Source organism: Diadema setosum, chromosome 5, assembly GCF_964275005.1.
Source record: "Diadema setosum chromosome 5, eeDiaSeto1, whole genome shotgun sequence".
NCBI classification, from domain to species: Eukaryota; Metazoa; Echinodermata; class Echinoidea; order Diadematoida; family Diadematidae; genus Diadema; species Diadema setosum.
In genome coordinates this window covers 18,300,119-18,318,494 of record NC_092689.1, presented here as the reverse complement: position 1 = coordinate 18,318,494, position 18,376 = coordinate 18,300,119, and the positions used below count along the sequence as shown (strand labels likewise).

The following is an 18,376-nucleotide window of genomic DNA, read 5'->3' as shown; positions in this document are numbered from 1 at the left end:
TCTTATTATACATTGAACATACGAAAATAACAAGATGTGATAAAGGGATGGTTACTCCTCCGCTCTCTAGTCAGCCCCCTCTCACTGAAGTGGGTTGTGCTGAATTTTGCCGCCAGGTTCGCGGTACACAGTCCTATCGCGTGTCGCGGATTTGTTGACATAAGACGCAGGCAAAGTAGTCTCAAATGCATGAGAACTAGCAGCACGCACACGCGTTCACAGTGTATGGATAAACACTTCCACGCATTCGGATATCCAGCGAACACGGAGGAGAGAACTGGAGAGCCGTCTGCTAGGTCCACCGTCTGCAGTTGCATGCAATCTCCATCAAATATGCGGTGTTTTCCACGCGTTCTGCTCTGGGACTACAGATAAACTTGAGATGCTCTTGAACTTGGATGTTGGAGGGATAATTCAACAATGTATGACGTGATTATCTGCTGTGTTACGGCCTTTTTGCTGTACTGTAACACTCTCTCTGCGGATTTTGCCTATGACGATTCGTAAGTAAAATGCCTGATATTATTCCTCACATTTTGTTGTAGCATTTAGTGTGGAAACCCAGAATTTCTAAATGGATCATATCTTTTGAAGCAGGTTATCAACAATGAAGTGGACAATAGAGATTGTGTATCAATCTTTTTGGCTGATTTATTGAGATGGTTCCCCCTTTCATGCTATGGAAATATTGACAAGAAAATATGGTGGTATGCGCACCCTCTCCTATACCAGCCACCGGTCGTAATCCACGCCGGAGTCTAGCCGTGTAGTGGCTGGTAGTATGGTGTCAAAGTGACGCCGTGTCTGAAGAAGGCTAAAGCCATTCAGTGCTATATGAACAAATCCATCTTCATCTCGTTCCGAATCTTTATTGCGCTTAAAGGCAAAGTTATTTGACGTATGATCCCATATTTGACTACTTACTTTGTGCAAGTGGTCACTTGCCAATTTTATCAGTCATCAAAACCAGAATTTCCCCCTTGACATTTTCCCACCAACCTGGCTATCGCTGGCTTGTCAAACGGTCGGCTGCGCCTATCATCAGCCCAACCCACCAGCGCTCCTATCGGAGGCCCCCGGTAGCTTCGGGGTACATGCTTCGTGGGCTCCGATGGGAGAACGTGATAGGGCAGGTTCACAGGGGAAAATGACGCGAATGTCATAATATTTGTGACGAAAGCGCATGATTTATTAGATTGTTATCAGTTTGTCCCTTCTTGTAAATTGTTATTTTAGTGCTGAATATCAGTTGAACTCCTTTCATCCTAGGTGCTGCTCTACACTATACAGGCTTTAGATTTAGAAAGATCCATGGATATACCTTTAGAGATAAATGATGGCACTTAATATATTCACTTCCAGAATCTGTTTCTGTTTTGATGATAATGCTATTTAGTCACAGTCACCTCAACATGTATTCCTTTGGCAGGACAATGTCTTATTTTTGTTCTGGCAGTGCTTTATTATTTTATACCCATCTGTTTAATAATTTGATTAAATGATATATTTCTCTCAGCCATTGAATGTGCTGATTGATATTCACAGTCTTAGATTATGTGACCTTTGTCTAGAAACTGTTGCTGAACTATACAGTTTAACAAACAAATTTGCCTATCATCTATTCTAGTAATTCAGTACCTGAGTTCAGTTATCCAGAATAACAGTTAAAAGGTTCAGAAATCTGAAGTTTTACAGTCAGTTTGACCCTCAGTTTTATGCCAAATTTAGTATCTCAGAAGCTTTGGAATCTTTTTGTTTCTTTGAGATAATTTTCCCATTAATGTGACTGAACTATAAAAGCTTTACTTCAACAGTTGTACACTGTGGCCTATATGTAAGTACCAATAAGGTCAATATGATAAAATGATCAGGAATAATAGATAAACTGAATAAGAGTATTTTTTTTTCATGACTGATAGAAGAAAAGGAAATTTATGCAAATGGAAGCTCAGCAAAGATGACACAGTGCATATAACTGTATGTCAAAAAGATGAAGATAAAATATATACTCTGGTGGCATATTGAATTAATAGAATGGTCTGGATGCATTGGATGACAAATTACTAAGGTCTATATATCCAAACCAACATTGATATGTAGCTTTAGAAGAAAGGAAACAGGAATTTATAATAAAGTTGACAAATCAGTGAGTTTGCCACAAAAACATAAAGTTATTGATTGTTGATATAGAAAATTGAAATATAATTTTAGTCCGTACTGGTGATGAGAATAGAGCTAAACAAAACAGTAATGACAAATCTGTGTTCAATAATCTAGAATAACTCCTTGAATACACTGTGTGGTTTAAGAGCTTGTTTTTATTGATTTTAGTATTGGTTTTTTATTCATGTGAGGGCCTCGAAATTTTGATGAATTTTAGATGTTTAAAAGAAAGTAAAACAAAAATATAATAGTTTAGAAAGAAATTACAAATTGAATATATTTCTGTTCCTGACATTGCTGAAAATGGCTTCGATCAGATGTTTTGTTGCATAATATTCATAAAGCCATAATGTACAGAAAAGAAAACAAAAACACACAAACAAACAAACAAACAGTCACTCACTAAGACTTTTGACTATAGTGTAACAAAGTTAGCAATCATTGAGAGAAAATATGTGGAGTCTCAGTGTAATTTACAGAATCTGCATTTTTCATGGACATATACTCTAGTTTGTGTCAGAAGATGATTTTCCAAGTATTGTTATCTACTTGACATGAATATGATTATCAGGAGAATGTGAGGAGAGTGTAATAAAGTCGTGAAACCTGAATTGTAATCCCAGACTTCTTTTTTTTTCAATTAAAGTTTTACTGGGGATGTAATATATAGACATTTCTACAATACTGGAGAGATTTCTCAATGAATATTTCATATTCAAACATAGAAATAATTTAGCATAATATAATAATTTCATCATGTCATATACTGCAGATATATATTAGAGATTAATGAAATAACTTGGTATATGAAATCCAGCAGTTTCCAATTATATGTTTGGTGAAACCCATTTTCTTTTTTGTCCATAACTAGACATGAAATATGTGACACAGAAAGACATAAATTGTGAGAATTGGTATTCTAGAAATTTGCAAGACTATCCAATGTGCTATTGTTGTCTGATATGGCAAGTGCTGATCCAGAGCATGCTCATAGAACTGAATATCTTGGGATGCATGTAATTCTATAAATCATCACTATATTTCATGTCATGTATCCTTCCTGATCCATGGTGTCCACCTCATAATAAATGCTACATTTGATACTTCTAAATAGTAGTTGATACAAATGACTCTTTTGTTTTAAAGTTTATTTCTTGAAAGAACTACATGGAATAATTATTATATTAAACTTATGAAGAAGAAGGTTGAATAGTATATTAGTAATACTTAGAAATACTGGGCACATTTTTAATGTCCACCAGTTATATTGTTACATCATAATTCCAAATGCAGTTAGGAAAACTTCATTTGAAATATTCATTTTTTTTTTCACTAGAGGAGCTTTCCATAATGTGGATCTAAAATTCATTGAGAAATGTGGAACATTATTTCACTAGATAATATAAACAATTTTAGAATCTTTGGTGTCCACCCAAATGCAGAGTAATGAATATTACATGACTTCATGAACTCTAATTGAAAATATAAAATGTGAAAAGTTGATTACTCTAAGTTGTTTCTTCTTCAGAAAGAAAGCAGTATCAGTCACTAGGCCTATATAAAAGTAATCAACTAATCTTTTATTTGTAAAGATTGTGTAACATTTGTATGATGGAATGTCACACCAAGCATTTTGAACTAAAAGGTCTACCGTGGTATATGATTGTGTACCAGGTATGTGTAACATATTTTTCATTACAAAATTAGCATTTTACTCAAATTTGAAATTTGTTCTACCCTCACGGCAACTACACATTTAATGCCAAGCTACAAGAATTTGCATTATTTTCTTGCATTATTTCTTAGCAATATTCAAAAGATGTCACACTTTCATAGTCCAGTATTGTAAAATTGCCCTTGTGGATTACTGTCTGTTTTCTGTATATTGCTCATCATGATTTTCATTAGCATGAATGTTTTCTGCATCATTATTCATTGAATTCCGTATGAAATTGTATCACATGTTTAACCGAATGCATTAAAGAGTTTTTCATAAATCTTTGCATATATTCCTTTCTTTATATAAATGCTGCAATAATGGAATAGAAAAGAAATGACTTGCTACATTTAAACATATAGATACAATTAAATGATTGCTTCAAATAATGAAGAAAATGTTGAGCTGAGCTGAAGGATTTTCTGCAGGCGAGGAAAAATCGGTCTCATTGGGAGTGACTTCTCAATGAGCCAATTCAGAGTTGGCTTGTCGGCACATTGGTATGAATGACCTTTCTCTTTTTTCACTTGGTTAGGCACTTTACTCATTTTCAAAGTGACTAGATGCATGGGCTTGCCCAATGTAACTTTTTGTGGAATTCATTAATCGTGTTTAAACAAATAATGAACTTGCGTAGTAAGACCAAGTGATCAGAATGGTCCTTTAATTAATATTTGGGTGAGCATCCATTTCATTGTTTTACACTGAATGTATTTAAAAAAAAGAAAAAAAAAAACTTTTTCTCTCAGTATTGCCAAATGCATTGTACCAGGTATGATGTCAGGTGGATGTGCTGACAAGCACCATTTATTATAAGGACTGCATGAATAATGATTGCTTTGTAGATGCTTATCTCAGTGAAATATAAAAATAGCAATGTGATGCCTGTTGGTACAATGATACAAATGACCTTTTACTGCTCATGCGCAAGGTGGATTTTTTTTTTCTCTCTCCAAACTTGCTTATTGTAGAAGGAATTGTGGATCATTCCAGGCAGTCGTGGTGAACATCCTGTACACAGAATTAGCAACATGAACTTCCCTGGAAGGTTGTTGTCCTGTGCCCAGGTCTTCTAGACTGATTGTAATCGCATTTGGTCTGTTGCTTTTATTAAGTCAACAGGTACTCTTTATGGCAATGATCTGTAAGGAAACCATTGATATGCTTTTTATTATACACAATTTAGAAAGCGGAAATTTATTGTGCCTTACAACAGGGTGTTTTCAGTTATGTGCCATAGCTAGTTAACACTCCTAAGTTTGAAGAGGTTGCGTTCAATTTCAGAATAAGCTGAGTGCACAATTTTCTGGGAATGAATGGGGGCAAAATGTAATGATGTAAAATGGTAGATGACGTTTATCAATTTTAGATTAAAATACATGTACATTCTCATCCACTGGGACCTGTTTTTAGTAGGCACTACATTGTAATTGTATTATTTTATGCAACATTATATTAATAACATGCTGGGCTGCAATTACAATGAGAATGACAGACTTGACAAATTTATGACAGTGGGAATTGATAGGATTGTACTGAAAAATTTTACTTATGAATACCTGATTTATTAGTTATTAATAATATTTATATAGTGTAGTAAGAGACAAAGAGGGGATATACTTCATTTCATGTTTGTACTTTTCCTACACCAGTAGGAATGAGTGAAAATGGTTTAGTAAAAGACACAGCCTTCATTAATTCATCACTAGAAAACTTGGCAAACTACCACTGGTACTAAATGAAAAAAAAAATCGTCTGAATTTGAACAACACTCCCATTTTCTGATAAAACTCTTCATAGAAAGTTTTGAATGATTATAGTATCTACCTGTGAGAATGGTGTATTTTGTTTATGCTCCTCTCTAAATATTTCAAGAAATGTGTGAATGCCCCTGCCTGAACAGCTATAAGTTTTCTCTGCTATCAGACGGAGTTGACTTTCAGAAAAGTTTGACCTTTAATCACTTTCCCTTAACTAACTTGTTTCCTTTTGACCAAGTGCAATCCTGTATTAAAAAAAAAAAAATATTGCCACAACTTCTACTGTGTGACTGTGTTGATAGCTTGGTCAGTTTGTGGAGGTTGAATGATATAGATATTAATTTTAACTTATACATATAAAGAACTTGGTGATTTTAACATGTTATTTTTTCTTTTTTTAGGGGGGCATTATAAGAGTGTCAATTTGGAGTGGAAGACATTCATTTTTTGATGTCCCTGTAATACTGCATACTATGTGCATTACTTAAATTATGTGATGAAAAACACTGAAATTTTGTGTGTTGTACATGTATTTGAAATCCAAAGCTCTCCCAAGGACACAATGAGGTCTCAGTTATACCAGCGAGGGCAAGGTTGATTACAATGGGAGTATCTACGTTTCAGGCAATCCAGGATGATTGGAAGAAGAAATCCCCTCCAACTCCCATCTTCATCCCAGCTCTTCATCCACCCATCCTCACTGCCCCACCCCCTTATCCCTTCCTCCAACCCCCCACCCCACCCCAATCCACTCCTTATAGGAGAGCCATGCAGGCAGGGGCTTCTTGGCACTATCATGTTACTCATTATACATGGACGATACCTGCTGGCTAAATTGTGATGATATCATCATGGTGTTGGCAATTAAGAGTGATCAGTTACAGCAAATACCCGCATTTGACCCAAGGGTGTGGGCATGCGGAGCAAAAGGTGTCTGGCATTATTAGGAAAGGAATTTTATAGAGAAAAGATAGAGAGAGGGAGGGAGAAGAAAAAGGTAGAATTTTGATGTGGAAGTATATAGTATGCATGATAGGAATACATTACACTTTGTTTCTCTGAAGGCTTGGGTGAACATCTGTGATACCAAAAGTGTTGTTGTAGTTGTTGTTTTTTTTTTTGTAAATGTAGTTGTGCTTTAATAGTAGAAATAAAATAACAAACTTTGCAAACTTTATATATTGAATAAGTGCAGTGGTAACACGTAGAGAAAAAGTGAGCTGAATATTATTTTGGTTCAGTTTTTTGTTTGATAATATCCACTACTCTGATAGCTGATTTGATATATTCCTGCCATGGTGTGCAATCTGTATACATCATTAGACCCTTGAGACAAGTCAACATCTAGTTCTGCCTTGTTTTCACATTCAGTTCTTTTCTTGGGGCTATCCCAGCAGGTATGCAGCCATCAAGTTTGTATGCTTTGATGAAGATATACTGGCACAAAACTGAACATTGCCAAAATATGATGATGATATTGATATGTATTCTTAAGTCAGTCCACAAGTAAGCAATATTTTGCCTCCGTTATGCTTGTGTGTATGTGAGAGAGAGAGCATTTGTTTTTCTCCTGAAAATTTCTGAATTTAAATGTAGGTTACCATTATTATCTTGGTAGTAGACTAGCAATCTTCTACCTGACGAACCAAATTTCCTTTGTTTGATTGCTTGCGAAGTCGATGTCCAATGCGTCGGGCTCCTACTAGTGAGTAAAGCATCCTAATGGACGTTTATTGTATTCTGAGAATATCCTGAGCATCTACCCTATATCCAAAGTAGGCCCTATATAAGTGATGGCCTCTGTGTGAATTTTATTTTCCCGGTATGCAGTCAGTCATAATTTTGCTTTTACAATTAGCTATCTGATGAAACAAGAGGTCCTAGCATCATCAATCTTCTTTTTAAAAGTTACAGCATTCACAGAAAACAGGAATATCTTCTTTCAACTATGGCAGTAGTTTTTTGCTTATGGAAGAAAGGTAATCAATGCTGAATCTTGATGTCTACTAAGATACATGGTCAATTTTACACGTATCGAGGAACATAATTGTAATGCTGAATTGCTAACACGATTGGAATTACGATTCGAGTTATCATCCCTTCACACGGCCGAGGAAGGCTTTTTGGATTGAACTGTGGTTTTGAATTTCAGAGCAAGGAGGGGCGGTCTGGTGTCTTTCCAAGTTCCAATCAATCACTCTTGAGCCATGAGTAGCTCGCACTTTGACTGCAGTGTGAGCACTTAGAGGGCGTGTTTTTTCTGACGAAGTGGTTGAAAGGTCAGCAGAAGCTCTGCCCCCCAAAACGCGATTTTGGAAGTCAATCCATTCACACGACTGTTTTGTCCCGTAATTCTGGCAAATCGTGATTGGAAAATACCTCCGGACCGTCATTTGAAACATGATGGGAATTACGATTCAAATCACCCTCGGCAGTTCCAGTCTGCATTCACGCGGCAAGAATGTTTCATTTGAATCACAATTCTAGTGATGCGTCATTACAATTGTGTTTCAAACTAAGCACTCTTGGTACATGTGAAAACAAGATAACTCAACTATCTGTAAAAGAACCTTGGAAAAAGGTGATCAAGAATTGTATGTGATTCAAAGATTCAAAGATTCAAAGATTCAAATTACTAATGAACAAGCCAACACGAGAGTGATTTTTGTGTTTATCATCTTTCCTTTTTTTTTTTGACAAGCAGACTACGAGCTGCCACTCTGCTTTATCTTTGCTGACAGGAGAGATTAGCTGTAAATCCCTAAACAATTCTGGCTCCCTTGCAAAATGAAAGTAGACGTAATTAGTAAGTACAGCTTATGTGATATCCCACATATATTTCAATACCTACAGTTTTCCTTCTTGGAAACCAAATTGTCCCTGTTGCAGAACATTTTCTCTCAATCTTTTCCAATCAATCTGTGTTTCAACAGACTGAGGACATGAAATGCTCTTTCGTTATGTGTGCCAGACAAGTCAAGTTATGCAGAGCACTTATTTCATTAACTGGTCCTCTCCGTGCTTCAGGCTACACTGAAAGACTTGACTGTCATCACCATGTATGCGAATATGTGCCAGCCATATCCATTCAGTTCTTCTGCAGCAACGTCTTCAACTCCACATGCTCACATTCCGAAGTGATTTGTGCATCTATACGAGTATCATATCCTAGTGCTGTATCTTCTTTCTGAACCTGCAAGAGGAAATCGATAAAAAAAATCTAGGGTAATCTTATATCAAATTTACCATGTACATAGTCTGTAATTGCTGTGACTCCAGCAAAATTACAGCTGATAACTGGCAATTCATGCAAACTGGTAACTCTGACACATTGTACATGGATAACTGCAAACAAGCTTAAAGGGTGCATGTCTCCTCCTCAAATAATGTATAATCATTCATTATTCATGTATCCTGTTTTAAGAACAAATGCAGATTATATGAGGTACCCTTCCCACAATTAATCTAAACATAAGCACACACCCACACACACATACACACACACACGCACGCACATACATACATGTATACACACAAATAAACCCACACAAAACAGGTTTATGGCTGTTGAGCAATGTCATGATTATAATACACTGCTGGGAATACCTCAGCATTTCCAAATTGATTTGAATTAGCAATTTAGGTTGTTAAGACATTTATAGAGGACCTGTAGTTTGTGAACAAGGTGTGAAAGATGGCAGCTATGTTCAAGGAAATGATGTTGGTCAATTAGGAAAATTGTGCCCTGCAGTGCTTTCATAAATTGAGAGAAATATCGAACACTTAGCTTGCATATTTTTCCTTGGCACGCTGCAAGATTTCTGAGCCTCACTACTCCTGGAGGACTATCAATTTTGGCGGTTGATGCACAAAAGGTTTATACGTTTCCTGTGCCAGCTCCCAGCGGAGTATTCATTACCAGCAAGCGCTTTTGCCCGTCCAGAGGCTGGCCAGCTACACGAGTAGAGGAACGGTGTCATGTGACAGGGATGAAGAGGAAAGATTGATCAACCATTGAGCAGACGATTACCAGCCTGCATGGAAATTGAAAAGACCCGGACAACAAGAAGGAGAATTAATAGTGATGAAAATAGGAGCCTACAAGTACTGCACTATTTATTGTCACAAGTTCTTGGAGACTCATCAGCTTAGGTGCTGTTTTTTCTTTTCCTATCGTGCTGTCTTCTACTTCAGCTACTCTTGCCATCCTCTCATTTTTTCCATCTGTCTCTCCCCCCCCCCCCCCCCCCCGTCATTCACCAAGAAAGAAAACTGAAACATGCAATCAGTTCTCCTAACTCACCTGTATACTTGCGGCCTAGGCTGACTCATTGGGCTAATCGAAGAAAAAAAGAGAGAAAAAGACAAAATATGACACGTGTGACGTGCAAAGAGAATTGATTACTGAGGAAGAGTGCTTTTGAAAGAAGATTCAAAATCAATCAATATCTAGTATGTCAGTTGTAATGTTTTACATGTATGTCACGTGAATAAGTTTGGCCAATAGAGCTACTAAAGTGTGTGCGGAATTATTTTTTCATGCTTCTTCTCAACAAAAATTTATGTAATGGCTGCTGATTAAGTGGAAAGAATATTGACTAACTTTTTTTTTTAGAAAAGCATTCTTTTGATGTCGATGTTTACCATCATCCCTTCCACTCGACAGTGATGGAACTGTGCCGTGATTGTTTCAACATCTGTCTTGATCTTCAGTGTCAGCTGACAAATGGACTACCACACTAAAAAAGAGAGCACAAGTATTTGTTTGCTTTGACATGTAGAGATGACTCATTTCCAATCTACAGGGTTGTCTGGTAGGAATCTAAGGACAGAACAGCTGGCATGTTTTTCATAAGATGGCAACCTAGGAACTTTTTCTTCCATGCATAATAACTCTTACCATTTCATCAGGGCTCTGTTTTATGAAGAGTTAGAATTGATTATATCGTTGATTTCTATCATAAGTGTATGGCAGCCTGTGTGGTAAGGAAATCTATAGTCGATTATATCCTTTGATAAAAACCTGTGGATGAACAGCAAACTCTTTCTGAGGTCTCATTATATACACCGTCTGCATACAGAATGAAATGATAGCTCACAAACCCCCCGCAGACCTGTTCTACATAAGATCAAGACTGAATCAAAATGATACTTCATCATCCTTTTGAATGTTTCTGATGACAAAAAAAGATTATGTTGTGATCTGTAGTGAAACATAAAGGAAGATAATGGGTTCAATAAACATAGGAGAATAATATACCATTTGAAATTCATCCTATTTTCTTGATTTCCGTTCTTTTCCAAAGCTTTTTATGTTCACAATGTACAGTACAGTATGTTTGTGTTCATAACATTGAAGGAAATGTTCTTAGTGTGATACCAACTGGATGAAATATGAATGTTTGCTGTGGCTTACGCAGCTGAGACACAAAGCGACTGTGTCTGCTTGCCAGTTTGCGAGGCACCAAAACATGTCAGATATGATTAAATACTCGATGACTCTGGAAATTATTTTCACATGCCCGACAGCGGACAGACTCTTGGGTTCGCATAAGCTTTGTTTGTGTTGTGAATGAATAAGACAATCGGTGATCCCCACATCAATTCATCAAACACTGATAATTTTGTGCATTGCCAGCTCAAAACTGATTTGCTCGCATGGTTGATCTCAATTCCTGGAGAGATGCTTTCCTTCAAGGGACGAGTTCCTGATCAAAAAAAAAAAAAGAAAAAAGAGAGAGAGCAGACTTTTTTTTTTGTTGAAAAAGAAAATATGCAGAATTTCAAATTGGAATTTTTCAGAAAAGTTGTTCCAATGTACTGTGGACAGTAATTATCCTCTGTGGACCACTTTGTGGCCGATAAAAGGGCAGGAGTGCCTTTGCTAGCCAGGAGGTTGGTCTCAGGCAAGGATAACTGCACTTTTAATGATCACTTTTGCTATCTTTGGGTGTTTTCTTCCGTCTCCTCCGGGAGGGGCAGGAAGGCCTTCTCCATGTTTGTATTCAGATAATTGAAAATATGAACCTTTGCTGGGTTTGATTGAGAGGGAATTTTCTCTCAACGGCCACAGGTTTCTGGCAAAATGCAATACTGATTGTTTGTGATGACAGAGAAGTCTGGGCTGTGGTGTGGTCCATGTATCCTAACCCCCTCCTTCCAAAACATTTTGCCTCTTACCCCCCCCCCCCCCCCCCCACACACACACACACACACACACATCCCCCTCCCATATCATACTTTTGAATTATTTCTCAAATGTTAGAATATTATAGCCCTTCAACTGTAATATTCATCCTCTGTGGCTGTAATATTCATCCTCTGTGTGAGTTTTAAGTTTGTCAGGCCTATGTTTGTATCAATCATACTATGGATGTATCCATGCAGATATGTTTTTTTTTAGTTGGTTTAATAGCCTTGTGATAGCTTCAATGTGTGAAGACTCAAGATTGTGAAAATCACTGCCAGTTTATTTTTCTTCAACGTATTCACTAATATCTTCAAGTACATATAGGTATCAATTTAATTCAAATTGTATTTCTAGTATCACATGAATCCTTTCAGGTGTAATAATTACAAAAAGAAGAAGAAGAAGAAGAAGAAGAAGAAGAAGAAGAATATAATATATGTGAACATGAATTTGAAAGTGGAAATGAAAAAAAAAAGAACTGTAAAGAAACTATTTGAACAAAATCACTTTGTTACTGGAAACCCATTTTTGCAAAGTAAGAAGCAGAAGGGAATAAACTCCAATGACCTTACACATTTAAGCACTAACTCTGTTCTGCTCTTGAGGCTGCGAATCCTGCTTTGGGGTATTTTGCTGCAAGTTGATCACCTATTCCTATGTCCACATCTGTTATTTTTCTTCTCCTTTCTAGATTCGTTCCCATCTGTACAGCCAATCTTCTTTCACTCAAATGCTAGAGTGGCTACTATACATAGGGCCACCAGAATTTTCTTACCTTGGTATTTGTACTCCCCGGAAGTCGTACCCCTTACAGGATAGCGAGCATACCTGAGGGTGAGGAAAGCTTTTGCCTCTTGATGGGGGCGGAACTACTATGTTGAATGATATGTGGTCGGATTGGAGAAGGGTGTCTACTTTTTGTCTCATCCTGTTCTCTGTTGTTTCAGGGGTCATTGTTATTACCATTAGTCCTGACCCTCTAGCCTCGTAAATTTACAGAATTCCAAGGATGGCCAGATGGGAAATTTTGTTAAGGAAAATATGGTGGTGTGGAGGAATGAGTGCAGAGGTAATAGTGGTGGTGGTGGTGGTGGTGGTGGTGGACATTCACCTCCCCAAATTTAGAACATGGCATTTTCATTTTCCAGAGATTCAGGTCTGTGCAATGCTGTCACTATTGATTTGATAATCAATACAGGGTGACCTAATTGCAAGTTTGGTGCCTGAGCTCCCCAGGCATATTTATCTTGTCGTCTGCCAAAAATGATCTAGGTTGAATATTCTTCTCTTTCTGTTTCCTTTCTTTTGTAAGTTAAAGAAAGCACAGAAAATGTGTTGTATACACATGTAGGGCCTAATACAATCCTGTGTGCACTAGGGAGATTACCTATATCTTGATAACTGACTGAATTTAACTGTCCTTAAAAAAAAGGGGGGTCTTGGAAAATTCATTAGACGTCAGTTTTTGGTTCAATTTGAAGTGATCTGTTTCTGATAGATGGTTACACATTTAGGGCATCATACCATTTCATTGTATTACTGCAGATTTTGTGTTCCATTCTTTGTTACCTAATATGGATTCAATGTCCTGAATGAAAGTTTATCATGCTAAATAAAAGAGGTAAAAAATGACAACATAAAATTGTAAGTACATGAACTATAGTGCAGTCATACACTTTACCATGTAAACACAGGATCATTTACAACTGTGTTTATTGAATGTGTCCTAACAAAACTTTTTGAGTAAAAGCAATGCCTTTAATACAGCTGAGTAGGCCTAAATGATTTCATTTCCCCTTCATCATAACATAGGATTGTTTATTTGCTGTGTTGTGGAATATATATAAAATCTGGGCATTTTACAGTCACTGGTCTTACTGCATAACTTTCCATCTTTTTGCAAAAAGAATCACAAAAATTTTAGCAATTTGGATCACTGACCTAAATCTTGTGAAAAAAAAAAAACCACATTATTTATGTTCTCACCATAAAAATTTTGAACAACACATTATTTTGTGTGCAAAGAGAATGGCAGTACAGGGCATGTATTTGAAACTAAAAACAAAGTAGATTTTCAGACGATCACAGAATATTCTTGACCTTGGTCCTTAAAATGTCACTTCAGAGAGTAGGTGAGTCCCTTGACAAGATTTAGAAAACAAGTGCTGCTCCTCCTTCAGTAGCATGTCATGGCCAGTTCTGTTCAGAAAGTTACATCCTATTTCCTTCCTTTCAGACCTCTACCAGCATTCCAACATGATAGACCATTTTATAGAGAGCATGATATGTATGAAAAAAGTTGTTTTACTGTGGGTCCCTCTAGGACACAGACCTATACAAATTGCTCTGTAGATGTAGATGTTTTCTGAAATCATGGGACATTTGGGACAAAGAGCCATTACCAGGACAGCAACCTGAGCAGGCTGGCGGACAGATATGGGCATTATTTCATTCAGCTGAGCATGTCCAGGTTGTAGCTTTATTACCTCTACTATCAAATGATATTGGTTCATTCTATGATTATTTATGGGCGCTGTGTAGAATGGCTATGTGTATTGCTGATAACCTGACGAGCTGTCCTCACCCTGCGCTGGAGCTGGGCATGTTTGTTTCAAGGGTTTAGAATCCTGACCCCACTATCCAATCTCACGTCTCTTTGACTCCACTGTCTCGTTAATTTCTCGGCCCATTTTCAAAACTCTACCATGATTTCTCCTCAGAATGATCAAATTCCATGCCATAAATCTCATTCAGTCATGTGTGGCAACACAGAGTGCAGCCTTAAAAGAACTGAAAGAAGTTAGTACCTACCGTAACGGTACGAAACATTTGATGTGGGTGTATTTCATGAGTGTTCATGGCAGACTTCGAATTGATGGTTTCCTTTAAATCTTTCCACGCCTGCATTCAATTTGCAACAATAAGAAATAAAGTTGCTTGCGAATTAGAAGGACGTTAAATACAAGAGTCGGATTTTTCTTTAAAATGTGATCGGGACTTTCACAAGTTTACATTTTTACATAGTTCCATACATTTATCCAATAAACTTCACTGCAGTATTCTCAGAACATGAACATTCCATCTGGTTTACAGCTGTTCAATGGCATCAGTTGCTATCATTTTTCCAAGATTCATATTCACTGAAATGACAGTAAGAATAATTCTAATCATCAAATTAATGCAGTCATACAGCTTACTCTCTAAGCCAATGATAATTTACTTTGCAAAACATTTTGATTTTTATGATTATGACCTTTATGATGTTGCTCTTATGCACAGGTGTATCAATGATCATGAGGGGAAGAGAACCCCAGAGATTTAAGCCTTATGAGAGAAATGTGATATATTTGACCCACTAAACTTTGGTGTAATGTAGCAGTGCTGTATAATGTTGTAGAGCAAGACATCAATTTCTGAAGTGATAATGCAATTGCTTTGTTAAAGAGAGGATTGAACTCATATTTAGACCTGGAAGATGAATAAATTTAATGAGGAAGGGAAAGTAAATGGAGACAGATTGAACATATGATACCACAGTACTGCATTTAATGGACCACACCGAGTGACTGAAGTTGGAATTAATTATGGAAAATATAAGTAATTCCATCTGTCAAGAAATATATTCATTAGAGGTGGCCAAGAAACATATCGTAGGAGTCCTAAAACAAATCACAAAATCAGACCATGATGCCTCGAAAAAAAAGGAGAAAAAAAAAGAGAGAGTTAGTGTATTTTCAGATATCATGCTTGTCGTGGCTCTAGTATGAATAATACTCTGTGTAGAGAATGGAATCTCATGAGGCTTCCATACCTCTCTTTGATACATACCCTTTTAAAGGTGCCGTTTACCTTTAGGGAGCAGTGATTTTAAAAATATTCAAGATATCACATTTGATGCATATGTGTAGGTCTGTTGTATCACAAAACGACCTACCATATAAAATTTTTGCAATAAAGCCTAAAATATAAATAGATATCAGTATTTTTCTCAATAAACCGTAACTGTAGACGGTTTAATCTGGAAGTATTCTTATTATAACTATTGTTTAAATTTTGTGTATTTAACAATACTTAGCATCGATTATACGGATTCAGTTTTTTACAGTGGTTGTTTCTATCCCTAACTCGCATTCCAGAACTAGTTTAAAGCACTAATGCTGGGTTTTTGTTTCATCTGCAAATGGTAAACTATGCCTTTAAGGTAATCTTTATAAAAGTATGTAACATTGTATCTTGAGTAGATAGAAAGTTATTGAAAAGAATGAGAATATATGTTTGAAGCTCACACTGCTGGGAAGCCATATTGGCATGCAAAACGTATATTGGCAGATGAATATATGAAATAAATAAACAAGGGAATGATCATCAAGTTATGCAGACAAATTTTGACCATTTGTTTAAAATATGTGACGCCATATGCCAGAAATGCCTGTATTGTGCATTTTGAGATATGGACAGGGGGATACCCAACCCATATGCTTGGTTGACCATTCCAGTCACGATCACTTTATTGCATGGCATGGGAATAGAAGTTGGAGAAGCACATTAACTCCTGCACCCATATTTATAATTATTGTATGGTATGCGGTCCTAACATTCACAACAACCTATAGCATGATGGCTGATGTACATCAACAGAAATGAATAATGAGTACCAGTCACATATTGTCGTGCACATGGCAGATTCGCATTAGTGCGCTTCCCTGCGCATGGCAGATTGTCGCTAGGCTGTGGTAGTGCGCATAGGGTTAACAACGTTCTGCCATGTGCAGGGAAGCACGTTAACATTCTGCCATGCGCACGGTGATATCACACCTATTACAGGGCAGCTGATGGAGCAATGTAAACTTGACATGCTATGATCATTGCAGAGGGACATGTAGCCACCTTTTCAGACCACTATTGTTTTCTATTCATGTGCCCACTGGTGTATATGGAGAAGATGAAAAAATTGGATACTACCTAGTCACCAAACAAAATTTTGCCCAAGAATCCCCCCCCCCCCCAAAAAAAAAGAAGAAAACGGCACAGTGTGAACTGCTGTATGATATTCTCTTTCCTTGCCTAAACAATTCCCATGACAGCATACTGTTTACAAAGGAAGTCGCTCTCTTTGCCAGAGTTGTCGGTAATACAGACATCTCTTTCTGGGATCTTAATGGCATTGAACTTACAGGAAATGTTTCCACAGAGACATACCGTCAACACTCTTCAAATGTGTGCGTGTTTCTCCAAGGTGTGTTAAATGTGAGTCCCTCCTTCTGCTGGGAGAGTGTTGTCAGCTTTTGACTCATGTTTTGACTTTCGTAATTTGGATAGCTCTTGATTTTTCTGATTTGTTATGAGGTAGTTTGCATGATAAAATATATACCCTAAAGCAGTATGAAATATATATATACACTTTATATATTCTTTGCCGTTTGATGGATATGAGTCATAATAGCTTTTGAAAGTGGTGAAGTCTCTATGAGGGGTACGAATGGTCAGGGAAGTCATACTTTTGATCCAGAATCATATGTATAAAGTATGAAGTTTATCTAATTTCAAACTTGCTTGAGGCAGTAATGGACAAACAACTTCTGTATGTTTTGACATTGTAATAGTTATGGCATGATCAATTTGATTGTATGCAAGTTTGATTGGGTTATTGTTACCGGGGAGATACTGCCTAATGAAAGGCTACAGATGTTATAAATATAAGGCAAGAGAACATCACCCTATAGAGTGTGGCAATTGACATTCTGTCTTTCATTGTTTTAGAGGTGTTCACATGAGAAATAAGTGATATTTGGATCTCGATCCAAATCTCAAACCCCCAAGAGAAATACATTATGGATGAAGTCTCTTGCTTTAGAATGGGGCTTGAACCCTAGACCTTTTCATTAACCTTTTCTGTGCCAATGAGTCATTCATTGTGCACAAATTTCACACACATACATGTGGACAGGGAATTGATAAGGCATGCAGAGGGTTAAGTGTGTCCTATGTAGTAACACCTCTACAAGTGTATTTCTGTGTTCTGTTTTAAATCAAGTAAGTAGGGCCTACAGTGTACTTGTTTAGCTTCATTTTCTCATGATTGCTCAATTCCACACTTGCCATCCCTAAAAGCTCTTTTACTTGCAGTGAGATTGCATGCAGAAAAGGGCATATTTCTTGTTGTAGCAGCCTCCCAGCGGGGCGGTGGGGTATTTAACAATGTAGGGCTTTTGACATGATTGATTAGGAAGCATGTACAAACAGTGTCAGCTCACCAAGCTCCCATCCCCAAGAATCTTTCTAGTTGTATTACTCTGAATATGTCATGACTCCAGCGGGTAACATGAACTCGGGGAATGGGAGAAGGGAACAAGTAGTTGTAAGTAGCACATGATGAGGTCACTGGTACTTAAGTTGTGGCTCAGTTACCAGGGATGTCATTTCTGAGGGATACACCTGTCGTACCTCAGAGCTTCACTCCCAAAAGTATGAATACTCTGAGGGGAGGGATGATTTTAATGATTTTTGTTACTCTCCTTTTTTAAGGACAAAGACGGTAGTTTGGTA

General features: G+C 37.1%; 1 protein-coding gene across 1 annotated transcript in view; it reads left to right on the top strand.

The window, feature by feature from the left end:
• The first annotated feature begins 370 nt into the window (after positions 1-370).
• LOC140229166 (protein O-mannosyl-transferase TMTC2-like) overlaps positions 371-18,376 on the top strand; it is a 110,039-nt gene continuing 92,033 nt past the window's right edge. Inside the window, exon 1 of the mRNA XM_072309431.1 lies at positions 371-503. Coding sequence (XP_072165532.1) covers positions 421-503 — 83 coding nt within the window. The 5' untranslated portion in view covers positions 371-420. The remainder of the gene's footprint in view (positions 504-18,376) is intronic.